This window comes from Hipposideros armiger, unplaced genomic scaffold (assembly GCF_001890085.2).
Source record: "Hipposideros armiger isolate ML-2016 unplaced genomic scaffold, ASM189008v1 scaffold_45, whole genome shotgun sequence".
NCBI classification, from domain to species: domain Eukaryota; kingdom Metazoa; phylum Chordata; class Mammalia; order Chiroptera; family Hipposideridae; genus Hipposideros; species Hipposideros armiger.
The window spans coordinates 836903-851356 of NW_017731395.1; the positions used below are offsets into that span (position 1 = coordinate 836903).

Genomic DNA, 14454 nt, shown 5'->3' on the forward strand with positions numbered 1-14454 from the left:
TGTATGCTTCCCTGTAAAACTGTACTTTATAGAACACACCCTTCCAGTCATGTCATCCTGATTCCACGGGAGCTTTGCCACAGCTCTAAGTGATAGGTAACAGAAAGCAATGGAAAATAATTCCTGTCTACAGAAAAGCAAAGGGGGTCTGTCCTGGGGGAGAAGGACACTCATATCGCCTGTGGAAAAGCGAGTTCTGCACCCATTTGCACCTTCATTTCAATATTCCTGACTCCTCATAACCCTGGGTTTCTTTGACTTCTCCATTGAACCTGTGATAGGATCTGCCTGGTTCCCGCATTCATTAATGTGTTAAATAAAATCTCAAACACATGTTCATGTGTTTCAGATCGAATCTGTAAAAGAGTCACAGTTTTAACTTTTTTGTACAAAATTATCCTTTAACCGCTCTGATCCCTCTTGAAACCTTCCCCTAGCAAAAGACTGGAATAAAATTTGCCTTCTGCAGAGCATATGTCCCAGACAGGCTTGGATATCAGGAACAGCTAAGGAGGAGGGGAAGGCAGCATTCTGAAAACGGGAATAAAATGGGGGTCTGAATCCCAAAGCGTGGCCCTTCCGTTATAGAGCCGTGAAAACCAACCCACAGACTATCTGCTTCTGACCCTCTTGTTAACACATAGTAAATATTCCTACAGGTGAAGCCACTGCTGGTTGGGTTTTCTACACTCATTGCTGGAAGTATTTCTAAACGATAAAGAGTTTGTTCTGTTCAGAGAATTGTGAATAGATCAGGATGTCTGGAAGGGCAGTGTACACAGAAGGGTTACAGTTGACCTTTGAACAACGAGACAGTTGAAAGGGTTAAGGGCGCTGACCCCCACACTGTAGAAAATCCTGGTATAACTTTTGACTCCCCCAGAATTTACTCATACCCACCTGTTGACCAGAAGCCTTATCAATAACATAAACAGTCTATTGACACATATTTTGTATGTTATCTATGTATATATTTTTAAACTGTATTCTTACAACAAAGTAAGCCAGAGAAAAGAAAATGTTATTAAATATATATTTATATTTATAAACACTACACACACACACACACACACACACACACACACACACACACAGAGCAAAGCTACATGAAAAACAGCCAAACGTTCAAGGAGAATAAAGTTAAAGTTAATGAAGTCAGTCCATCGAACCAGGAGACCTGATCCATAAGAAAAGCAGCGCGCTGTATTTCAGTAATTCCGTCAAGCATTGACTACCTGCTACAGCGCGCTGGGAGACCTGGATTATTGATCAGCCAGATTACCCCATTTAGGCTTGTCCTCCCCCGTTCCCTCAGGCAGGCGCAATGGAGTCGCGAAAAACAACACCGCGTAAGGGCCACTCTCTTATTTAGTTGTCACTCCTCATGTAAAACATAGCAGTTATTTTTTAATTTAAAATCAATGAATGTCTCCAAGGCAGCCTCGTTGGCTTCAGCCTCAATGAGTCGTTTGTCTTTGCAAAGCATGACGCTCAGATTATTGCTCAAGGTGAGCGTCGGCAATTTTGGTTTGTTTTTTGCTGTGGTGTTCTGAAGACTGACAATAATACACTGTCCTATGAACAGGCCCAAAGGTATTAAATAATAATGCTAAGACCCTTTTGTAAGGCACTGGATGGAAATTACCAATTAACTACATCAATATGTTTATTCAGTTAGAGTATGTGCCTGTGGTAGAGAAGAGGGGAGACAAATTAAAACCTGATAACTTTATATAACTACTGACACCTTTAATATTAGGGGTAAACAAACACACGTTTAAGTGAAAAGGATAAAGAAGCAAAGGCGTTTCATTACTAATTAGCACTGTCGCTTATGATGTGAACCATAGCTTCCCATGCATTAATTCTGAAAATGTTCCCATTAAATATGAGAAAAGCGAGCTCAAAAAGAAGTCTTAATTGAGTTTATTTGCTTTCAAAACAGGCTTCACTCATTTATCCCATCATCCTTTTAGATGGTGTGGCGGTAGGAAACTGGGCATTTTATCTGGAGGGGAAAAAAGTAAAAAACAAAACAAAAAAAACTTCAAAAACCAAAAAGCAGAAAGAAAGCAAAAAAAAAAAAGAACTCTAGCGAGAACCACCTTGCCTGAACGCCGGCTTTTGACACGGGCTGACATGGGCTGAGGCAGGCAGTGTCACACACAATAATATTAGAGAGCAGACAATAGGAGCGTGTCTCTTCGCTCTGCGCCTTTACAAATAGAAGCTTTTCAGAGAACTAGGCCCAGTGAAAGCTGCCCCCTGGACAGAACTCGTTCCCAAACACCCTCAGACAAGCTGCAGAGTGGAGACAAACAGATGTGACTGCGGGCCCTGGCATTTGGCAAGAACACTCACTGTCAGTGAGAAAAAACATCAGCCTGGACAGGCCATCAGCTGCACAGCAGTGAAGCGGGTCTGTGGTGTCGCTCGAGGAACAATCTGGTGGCACAGACGGGAGGATGGGGGCTGGAAAGTTGGGTGCTGTGCAAACCTCCTCTTCCAGACTCGAGTCACCCTAGCCGCCCCGGTGTTGGGTGTCCGGTGTCTCAGCATATTAGCCTGAACACGTCAACATCAGTATCTAGCTCTTTTCCTTTTGGTACAAAATGCACACGAGGTATCAAGTACCCTGAAGCATAAATATTTCTTAATGACGAGAATCACAGCAAATGCTTGCTTTCAGTGCCATTTTCTCTCACAGCCCTTTCTTGCGCGGGAAGCACGCTTTGCGCTTGGTGGTGCTGGTCACAGCCTGACCACTTCTGGGCTGTGGGGCCTTCCCTCTCTGTGGCGTTGCTCATCTGACTTCACGCTATGCCTCCAGCCCATGCCCCACCTCTTCTTTGGAACCACCCTGACTTGAGCAAGAAGAAGTTGACGTTTCCAATCGGTGCCTGAGCTCTCTACTTACGTCCAGTGATGGGGCCTTCCTTTCTTCTGCACCAAACCCGTCTCATCCTACGTCTGGCATCTAGTTATTTCGGATTTAGGTCCCTGCCTGGACCTCCCCAGATGCTCAAGTCTGGCCCTGAGATGCACCCAGGTACCCGAGGCTCTCCAACGCAGATGGCTGACCCCTGTCCAGCCATTAGCTGTCCCCTGGTTCCATCCCTGTTCACAGCCCACCTGCTGGGACAGGTTTCTACTCTGTCCACAGATCCGGTTACTTGCTGTCTAAGGCTCCATCCCTCGGATACAACGATCCTCCCCGCCCCTACTGTCCTTACCTCTTCCCCACGGCAAGTGCAATTCCTCTCAACAGCTTCAGATGGGCCTGTCCGGCCATTGCCTCTGCCACTCTGTCTGAGGGTTCAAGTCCAGACTGGCAGCTGCTGCCAGGACTAATGCTTACTGCTGCTGCTTTTTAAAAATCACGTAACATTTTATGGGGTTACAATGAGCCATTTCTCTTCCATACCCTCTTTCTTACCATTTTTTCCTACTTACGATAAAATTAGGAACATTTGCAGAAATCAGAGGAAACCTAGGCAATAGTAGTAAAATGTGTAAACGTTTTGTAACTCTCATGTCATTTTTACTTTTAAATAGAAAGCATTTTATATAGACATAAGCCAAATCTTTGTTCTTTTAAATAATGACGCTGTTAATCTTGGGAACCTAGAAACTTTTAAAATGTAGTTCCCAGCAAGACTTTAAGGTTTTAGAATAATACTTAATAGGAAAGACCATATTCTAAAGCTCAGGACTTAGACAAAATCTGTGCCAGGCTGCATGTGCACAGACAAACGCTTTCCTCCTGCAGCTCCCAGCACCCACTGCGAGTGTGAGGGGGAGGTGGCTGAGGGACTGGTGTGCTTCTGGAGGCTTCGGGGGAGCTGGAGGGGGATTGGGGGGGGTGAGTTTCGCAGCCAGGACTCTCCCGCTGCTGAACCACAGTGAGCAAGGGGGAGAGAAGGGAGGGTATGCTGGGGACCCTTGGGGGTCCAGGAACCCCATGAACTCTTGTGCGAAATATGCGTATGCATCTTTTTTTAGCAAGGGGTCCACCGTTCTTATCTGCTTTGGAAACTTTCACAGAGAGCTCTGGTTACCCAAGTAATAGAGTGGATTTAGACCAAACCAACTCATCGTCCAAATCAGAAAATACCTATCTAAAAATTTCTATGGACTCTTCTAAATGTTCCATACCCATAGGACACCGTTTCTAATTTCAGTCTCACAAACAATAGAATTTAATAATGTAAGCTAAAAAAAAAAAGCCTTATCAAAATATCTACACTGATCATATGCAACCTCCTTCATTCTCCGTCTCCTTATCCTGCGTATTTCCTTTTATTCATGGTGCACTAAACGAATATTTCCCAATCAATGAATACGCATAGGTGTTTGCTGGAAAGTATGGAAAATCGTGCAACAAAATACTGATGGTGATTCTCTCTGTGTGATACCATCGTGTGGGAGTTTTCTTCCTGGTGCCTCTCATGGTTATTGGACTTTGTTTTTACAATGAGCATGCAACAACAATAACAAAAAAGATACAAATTGTTACTCAATGAATTAGCAAACAATGGAATCAATGTAAGTGGCTTGGGCAGCTGGAGGGATCTTGCTCTCAAGGGCACAGCCAAAGTCCACACTGCAGAAGCTGTGGGGTTAGTTCCAACGATAGGTCCTGTTGGACTGATGGACATTTGGGAGGAGTCAGGGCGTCTCTGAGATGCCACCCGTTCCCTGTGATGCCACCATTTCTGCTTTCCCACCTAGTTCTCTGAAAAAGCCCACATGTCACCATATATGTCAGTGTTCGAGGAGTTTTTGAGGACATGCTACTTAAACACTTTGCCTCAATGTCTGTACCTTCAAGAAATGTGATAAGACTTATCTCAAAGGTTTTTTTTGAAGATTTTATTTAGAAATTGTTTGTGTAAAACATGTGGCACAGTGCCTGCACACAGTTAGCAATCGATAGCTGTTGGCTATTAATCCTACTAATGTTACCATCCCCACTTTACAGCTACGCAGCCCAGGGCCAGAAAAGTTACACACGTGCCCAGGATCACACAGTCAAGGGACCCGATGATAGGCACTTTGTGGTGTAATCCAGGCAGAAGAGACCCTGGTGTTGTGTTACTAAAACACGCCCAAGAAACACATGACAGCACAGAGTCATTCCACTGGGACTCTATCGATACGCTACAATAAGGAGGTAATCAGGTCCATTTGTAAATAATAAGTAGGTAGCTTTTGGTAGTTAAGAGTTAGTTCTTTCTTTAGTGTTTGATTCTGCTTGCTTTAAACGTGTCGTAGCACCTAAGAACAAAGTGCTCGCTTTCGTTTCAAAACCACAAGAAGAACCCACGAGAGTCCTGCACGTCTGAAACCCACTGACTTGCTCATGTCAGACCGTGACGGCCAGTTTTCTCATGGCTGCCACCTGGCACTTCCTACTTCAGAGATGCCTTGCTTCGTCCACGTGGGGTGGTCCACGCTTTATCTGAAGCCCCATGGGCCTGCTGTTCTAACTACTGATGTCATTCCCTGCGTGTGTTAATAAGCACTGTCGGAAGAGCTCCTTTACACGCTGCTGCTTTTTGGACCTCTTCATCAGTCTAAACAAATGGTGCCTGAATGGTGGTGGGCATTGTTTCATGCAAGTCAGGTAGATATCAGAACATTCTGAGTGTATGTGAATGAGGACGTTCTCGCATGTGGGGGAAAATTAATCTTTGCATAGGCCAAAGTATTCACTGTGGTTTCTAAAACAATCTATTCGGGACAACTGCTGTTAGACGTTGGCTTCCGTGGCGCTGACACCACACTCCCTGTAGTTGTCCAGTTCCTTCAGGTGATGTTAAGGACGTTCCAGTTACCAAGGCCTTGAGCGATGTATTCTACCTACTTCAACAATGTCCTTTCTGTGTTTCCTAATTCTGCCCCTCTCTGAGAGTCTGTTCTCTCGCCCTTCAAAGTTCTCGCAGTGCACTCAAATCTAAATATTCTCTCTCTTCTTTAGAATTTCCAAACCTCACTTACCTTCCAAGTGCTTTTTCTGGACATTTCCTATCAATCTGTGCCTATCTCTGCTTTACATGTGCCACGCAGCATGCTCTCATGTTGTTTTCCAATTAGAGGGGATTGTCAGTTAAATGGGTCCCGGAAACAACTTGAGGCCCAGAGCTATATCTCATCTGCAGAACCTAGCTTTGCTTCTGTATGAGAAGCACAATAAATGTTTATTGAACAAAAACTGTAACAAGCTACTCATTTGGCAATCAGTCATGCATATACATATATATATATTTTTTATTATAACGCTTCTGCTTTCTTGAACTGTTGTTTAAATTCACTCAAAAACAGTCATTTAACAATGAACAAAACTTGACTGTGCATCAGGTATCCTAACAAAACACAAATAAGTGTGAGACAACTCCCACTGTTGAGGGGCTCGTAGCCTAAGGCAGGAAACACACCCGAATAAGACATTACTATACAATATAATAAATACACAGGGCTAAAGTAGCAGACCAACTTTTGGGGAAATTGAAGAAAATTCATTTCACCCGAGTTCAAATTTGGATATTGTCTCTCCAAGCAGAATCTAAGATATTAGAGGCATCTTGGAATATTCTTTTATTCTTCACACCATAGTACCTAGGAAATAGTAGGCACTTAGTAAACTGATATTGATGTAACTTACTTGATTCCGAGTTATCACTATACATTTTTGGAATCGTACATCCTTGATATTTAATATAGATTCAACAGTAAGCTTATTCTAACTTTCTAAAAATGATAAAGCTAGTCTTGACTCTTAGGAGAGAGAAAGAATTACTCAAAATAAACAGGGTTCTTTTGGATAGCATCATTCAATGCAAGCTCTGTCTACATTGAAAAAATTGGGATGCTGACCTTACCACATCCTGCACCTTACATAAAAGAACCATCAAATGAGACTATAGATTCAGATGACACCCCACATTCCCTCTTTGATAACGACACTGTGAAAAACGGTAGGATGGCATGGCTGCCATGTGGAATATCCAGTCATAAAACTATAGGCTATCCCTAATATTCTTAACTCTTCCCAGTGAAGCCCACGTGGGGCTCATTTTCATAGTGACGTCATCCAGTGCAGTACATAATAATTGAGTATGTGTGTTGATGTGACGTTTTACTGCACTCTCCTTCCTCTTTGATATTTCTGACTCTAAGCCAAGCTTTCAGCTCCATTCTGAGGTAGTATTTTGGAACAGACATGGTGAGTTTCTTGCTTTGACCAGCTTCAGGGAATGATGGGTTAAAAGAGGAGGGCAGAGAATGCCTATTTTATTATTAATTAATTAATTTATTTATTTGTTTTGAATGCATGTTGGTTTCTTAAGCTGTAGAATTTATCATCTGGATTTCCAGGCACATCCAAGCTTATCGAGTGCCAACAATATATGTGGTGTTATGCTAAACATTTCTGCATACTTTCTCTTGTTTAATCCTCATGACAACCCCTATGGGTCTGAGGAACCCGAGGTCCAGAGAAACTGTTACTCGTCAAAAATCACATAAACAGAAAATGAAGTTAGTGCACTTGAACCAAGGAATGCTTGCCTCCAAAGAGCCGCTTGTCCCCCCTCTTCCATGCTACATCATTCAACTTAGTTTATTATACTCCATTTAATAAAAGTCTACTGAAAATGTAATGCATGCCGTGCCCTATGCCATAAAACAGGATTGAGAAATAAAAAAGATATGGTTTTCATTTCCTAGGGGTTAAAGTCTACTGATCATGTGGGAAAATGATTTCAACTCAATATTCAAAGAGAATTCCAAACCAACATATAAGGCAGGCGAGGCCCTCAGGTGAGAGTCCGCATCTGAAGAGGCGCAAACGCCTTGTAGCACAGGCTGCTGAGCCATAGCTGGGGCTGTGCGAGCTCTTCAGTATGACCGGAGCTGGGACATAAGGTGGCGCATGGGGAGAGGACATATCCTTGCGTGCATCACATCGAGTTTTAATAAATTCAACAAATGCCCATTCGCAATTATTTTTAATTCTCCAGAAAACAAAGAATGAAGCTGCCTGTGTAACGGAATGAACAAGTTTATTAACTATATTGAGAGTTGACTTCAGTGGGAAAAAGCCAGTCTCTTATTCTTCTCTGTAGATGTGGTTCTGGATTTTACTGCAGCTGTAGTCAGAAAGCGACTGCTCTAGTGGAGAGATGGTGTCAGATGTGGGTCCCTGTCCAAGGTAGCTCTTGAAATCGAGGGGCTCGGATCATTCAACAGTCTACAAGAGCCTCGCGTTACTGTTGGTAGACACAGGCTCACAGGTGAGCTCAGCTTTCATTTTCTGTAAAGCATCCCATGACCTTGCTTATGGAGAAGAGACTAATGTCATAATTCTATATGCTGGAATGGACATTTGCTGAAAACGGCTATAAAGAGCAAAGAAAAATGTGGGTGTCACTTTTATCTCCATACTGAGAAGGTAGTAAAGACATTTTAACCATGGAACAGAATGTCCAAAACTTCTGAAAGATGGAAAGACTTATTTCTACTTCAGAATGTGTCAGGCAGCGTTACCATTTAATATAAAATTATTCAAATCTAGCTTACATTATTGTTTATTGATGGAATCCAACTGGGGATCTATGATCCAATTGCGCCTCCTTCATGCAGCCCTCCCTGATTGCCATTGCCAGAATAATCTCTCACTCAAAATGTTTTCAGCCTAAACTACAACTCTGCATGTACATGAACTAATACTGTAGCTACACTGTACATTCCTGGAAAGCCGTCCGGCCCACATCTGATTTATTTTTTTAAGTAATTTCTCCTTAGCATTTATAAACCTTGCCAATCTTAAGCACTTACTAAAAGTTATGGAATGAAATTTAACAAGGCATGCCAGGGTCTTTATAGCCACTTGTTTTTATGATAACTAGTATTTTTTAAATCAAGTTTCTAATTTCTATAATAAATAAATGATTACTTACGGAACTAGAAAACCACAAAAACGTACTCAGTCCATACCTTGGGCCTCGGGTTATAAGCATCTGTAAAATCAAGCTTGTGCACATAAACCAGCTTTTAAAGTCTATGCACGCACCTGAGCGCTCTTTCTCCATAAGTTTGCATTTTAGTAAATGTAACTTTATGAAAAGAATGCTTTTAGTTCCTCCTTTTCCATGATAGTTTTTGGCAGATGAATGAACATTATGTCTATAAAACTTTTACAGACTTGTTAGCAAATGTTTACTAGACTGTGAAATACGCCGTAATAGCTAGGTAAGACACCAGGAGGCTCGTGATGACTACATGAACACGAACGCTCAATAGTCAGGCGGAAGAGAACCTCAGCATCCTCCTAATTCAACCCAACCGAAATACAGACAAAGCTGGAGTGCTCTGGCTTGTGTTCAGGATTAGTGCTGCCATCGAGATCTTTGATCCAAACATTCTTTATAATTTGGCTAACTCAGGTCTATTACTGACTGTATCGGGAAGGTCTATTGCCTTTAAATGTCCTACAAAAATTAATTTCGAATATAAACTAAGCCTTCCCTCTTCTCTTTTACGGACTGCGTTTCTTTAGAAAAACATGCAAGTCCCTATTGCTTTTTAAATTTCAGAAGCTACATGCCAAATAATCAAACAGCAATCATATGGTCATCATGGCTGATGTATCATAAAAAGAGTCAAGAAAACGGGAGACACATACAATGCCACTTCTGAAAGGATCTTAAAAAAACAAGCAAAACTAAATGGAATTGAATCAATTCTCTCGATCTAAATACCAGTTACAGGAAACCAAGGGGCAGAGGAATATGTTGAATGACAGCATGTGGATAAAATCAGCAACATGCTTCAGATGTAGGAAACTTGTAGGACTACCAACCTGACTTCTTCAGCCAAAACATTTCAAGGAAAAAGCAATGGTGGGGGGTGGGGAGGGTGGGCGGGGCAGAGAACTTACAAGTCAAAGCGAACTTAAAAGATACACATCAATAAATTATAACAGATTTCATTTGGATCCCAACTCAAACAATGTATCAAAGATTTTAACACTTTGTAAGCGGGCATTTTTCTCTATACGACGAGTTTACTCGTTTCCCGCAAACAATGTGTTAAAATAATTGGAAAATGTGATATCAAATATATATATACATATATATGTATATGTATATATATGTATATATAATGTATATGTCTATATATATGTATATGTATATATACCCACACATATATATTCATATATATTAAAGAATTTTTTAAATACGTATGATAACATTACTGTGTTTTTTTTTTTTATTAAAGAGGCTACTGTTTTTGAGAGAAACATGTTGATAGATTTCAGTTGAAACAATACGGCAGATGGGCTTAGAGGTTAGGAAAGGAGTAGGGATATAGGTAAAGCAAGGTTGGCCACATATTGAGAATTATCTAAGCCAGTTGGCAGATACATTGAGTTTATATTTTTCTCTGTATTTCTGCATATGATAAAATTTTCCATGATAAAATATTGTTAAAAACTGCTCACATCTCAAGTTGAAAAGGCATCTTTTCAACTCTTCAGGTTGCTAAAATAATGTTTTTCAAATCTTAGTGAGAGACTCGCTATCCTTTTTAACTGATCAAACCTGAAATTAGTGTTAAGTTATCCATGAAGTGTATGTCATCTAGGCTGTATATACCCCTGGACTATAACTTGATGTAAAAAGATTACAGAAACCCGTATCTGAGGTTTATTGTCCTTAGAAAGGATAATGCATAGTTTTTATTCTATCTTTCTAATTAGTAATTTAAGCATATGTTCAGCATTTAACTCTAAATGTTTGCCTTTTCCCCAAGCTCAAAGACAGCTGTCCAAGACTTGAATGCCAGAAAACATTTAAATATCAACATCTGTTGAATTATGTTAATTTAGTGTAATATAATTGGGCATGAGTTGGAATTGATCAGAAGTATATGAAATAAACAAAGGTAAATTCCTAATAATATCTGGGTATACAAACAAGTCACTACAGAATGAGGAAAAAATATTTTTAAAGAGAAAGAGCAAAGAAAAATACTGATTATAAAGAAATTCTTTTAAAAAACATAATTTTAACTCCAGGGGACATTATTTTTGTGATTTTTAAATTTATTTTTAAATTATATCATAATTGAAAGGTAATGAAAATTAACTAACACAAGTGATAGTTAAAAAATTATAAAAATAATTTTATAAATTAAGTAAAACATTAAAGCATTCTAATTACCTTTATATGTGCTTGTAGCTTTTTAGATTACAGGATGATTCCTGTTATATTATGAGTAGTTATATACCTCAAAATTCAAGAGTTGATATGATCTGTTCTATAGACATAAAATAGTATTTTTAAATTGGAAATGTTTTCTATGTGGCAGATGAAATCTGCTAGGTTTATTCTGGGGACCGTAAGGTACAAATTATCAAGTAGCAGCTGTGTTTGTTGTATTGCTGATTTAAAATGTTAATTTTTACAGCGACTCTTTCACTGATAAATTAGGAACGCTTGTTGTTTTGGGGAGTATTCCGGCACATACACACATTGAATGCACAGATCCCTAAACATCCTGGTAATGAAGTTATAAGCAGGCAGCAGTCATCACACAAGCTGCTGTGCTGTGGCCCTGTAGGAGGACCTTCATCCTTTCCTAGGGGACCCATCTCTGGGAGTCAAAGGTGACTGCTGTGGCCATGCCCGTTTAATCACAGGACCAATTTGGAGAGTGCCAACTGTGAAACAGACACTTGTCCTTAAGGAAATGGACTTCAGACGACAATTTATTCCAGCTACAGGTCACTGGAACAGCTTTCACATGATAACTAGTTTCCATCCGGAGTGACCGTGGCCAAATTCAGCTGCTGTTCTCGAGGTGACAGGCTGTGCAGACTTTTAGTCATTTGAGAACATAGAGTTCACCTGCCAGGTTTCAGGAAAGTGGGGACACAGCACTGAGAGTTCCACGAGGGACCATCGAACACTATTTTAGTTATTACACACTAGACACGGTACATATTTCCAAATGGCAAATCTCCCTACCCGTTTTTTTTTTTTTCCGCCTGGGCTATTGATATCAAATGGAAAGCAACCTTTCAAAATTCTAATTGGCTAATAACTAATTTTATTTAGGATAATCACAATTTAAAATGACTCTCTATAATCATTAGTTTAAAATTTTGGCAAGGACGGTTAGAATTTCAGGATGCCAAGAGGACAGGAGGCCAAGAGGACAGGAGGCATGAGAACTGACAATTTCAGAATTTTACATATTTAATATAATAATTTGGTCATATAGAGTAAAAGGGATTAAATCAACCCCTTAGAAACCATTTTCTGCTGTACATATGGTATGTTTCGAATTATTCTAGTCTAAGTACCTATATAACGAGATGCTATTCAAATTTTTTAGAAATTAAACACATATGCAATTAAATGTGTTCAAATTGAACAAATATGGAATGTATACATTCTAATTAAAGGAAATATATGAATACTTTCTATTTACTCATTCATGCAGTAATATGAATGAATTAAAATAATCTAAAAGACATTTTCCTATCTGGAGGATTAGGTAAGTTTTTTTTAGAACAATGCAACGTAATGCTAACTTTAGGTTTGAAAAGAAAAAAATGATAAAATACTAGAAATTTTATTTTTTTAATTATTTAAAAGCATTTTTGACATAAATATAAAATGCATTGAATACAAAGTGTTGAGTGATATAACTTGCTTTAAAATATGGTGTTGAATAATTAGTTTTAATATGACAAGGGAGGATTTGTTTTAAAACCCTAAATTTGTTAACATAGGATAGGTAACTTCTCATCTTAAATAATTAAAATAACGCATCAATTACTTTTGTTGATGCATTTAATTTTGTTGATACATTTCTGTGAGAAGCAACACTAAACAAATTTGTCCATGTCATTAAGCAGTACTCTAATGAACAGTTACCCTATCCCAATTTATTAACAGCTGCTCAAAAATGTAGTAATTAATAGTTTCATTTATTGTTGGCAAACCTGCAAAATGACAAATAGTTTTCTATCTGTGGCAAATTAGGTCTCCTTCCCAAATAACAGATGACACTATAGGGAAAATTGAGCAAACTGAATCCTTGAACATCTTTGGATCTTTAGAAGATCAAATAAAGAACAGCCGTGATTCTGTTTGTTGCATCTGCAACAAAATATAGTGATCTGTATCATCATGTAAAAACAAATGTGCTCTGTGTTTATGTAAATAGGAATGTTCTTTCTGACCTGATAGATTTACATGAGAGAGTGTGTGTGTGTGTGTGAGTGAGAGAGAGAGAGAGAGAGAGAGAGAGAGAGAGAGAGAGAGAGGGAGGGAGGGAGAGAGAGAGTGGGAGGGAGAGAGATGGGATTTTGATTTTGTGATTAAACCTATTGTTATTTTTTCATTTTAGAAGACTCTTTTTACTACTAATCATACAAGCTGGCAGCAAGAAAAAAGTTTATTTCTCCCTCCTCACTACTAATTGATAATATAAAAAATTATACCACACACAAATCCAGGGATTACCAAATCTTTTCACACTAAGTGAACGAAAAGGGTAATGCTTCTAAGAACTAAATGAAATGAATTAACCAACACGTGTTTCTAAAAATTATTTTAAAATATTAAGTAGGATTCAATGATAATGTTTTACTTGATAAAAATGTTGTTACTTGATTTCAAATAATACCTCAGGCTGCTAGATGATTTAGCCTTTGTTCTTCACAATAGTAAGTGACAGATATCATGTAAGTAAGGAAGCAGGATAAATTTCCAAAAAAAAAGAAAAAAAGATAAAAGAAAGATACCAGATAGAAAGGGTCCTGATATGATCTAAAAAATTGAATCAAGTTGCGATAAACTATCAGTCTTTTTGTATGAATTCTTAGAACAACAAAGACTGATGATAAACATAAAAATGTGTTAAGAACAGTACATTACCTAGGATTAGACACTGTCAATTTGGGAAGGCTACATTGAACTTTGTGGTACTAAGCAAAGGTTAGGACATGAGAAATAATGTGAAATTAATTTTAGTGTCAAACGAAGTGAAGGCAAAGGGAAAGATCTTTCTAATTTTGAGAAGTATAAAATTATATTTGAATACTGAAATAAAAAATAAAAGGCTTGGATATCAAGTCTGGAATTTAAAAGAAAGATGTGGGTTGAAGAAATAAATCTAGGTGTCACTAGGATTTCTATAAGACATTTAGTTGCATTGACCTAAGGTTTAGCTGAGCGCATCTGTGCATGTGTGTGTGTGTGTGTGTGTGTGTGTGTTTCACTTTGGCTGATAATCTATTGCATGCAATGATCCCTCAAAAAACCATGCCCGTTAATTATTAAATATTGACAGGGACAGATAATAGATAGTTTTTAAAAACGACAATTGTCTATGCTCTCATGCATTTATTTATTGAAAGAATTTTGTGTTTTCCTGAGT

General features: G+C 39.0%; 1 protein-coding gene across 3 annotated transcripts in view; it reads right to left on the minus strand.

Annotated features, from left to right (window-relative positions):
* Positions 1 to 14454, minus strand: part of GPATCH2 (G-patch domain containing 2) — a 139476-nt gene that overhangs the window by 16310 nt on the left and 108712 nt on the right. The window contains exon 9 of one of the 3 annotated variants that reach the window (XM_019639635.1): positions 8107 to 8399. The exons of the other annotated variants lie outside the window; for them this stretch is intronic. Coding sequence (XP_019495180.1) covers positions 8339 to 8399 — 61 coding nt within the window. The 3' untranslated portion in view covers positions 8107 to 8338. Of the gene's footprint in view, positions 1 to 8106; positions 8400 to 14454 lie in introns of those variants that run through there. 3 annotated transcript variants of the gene reach the window in all.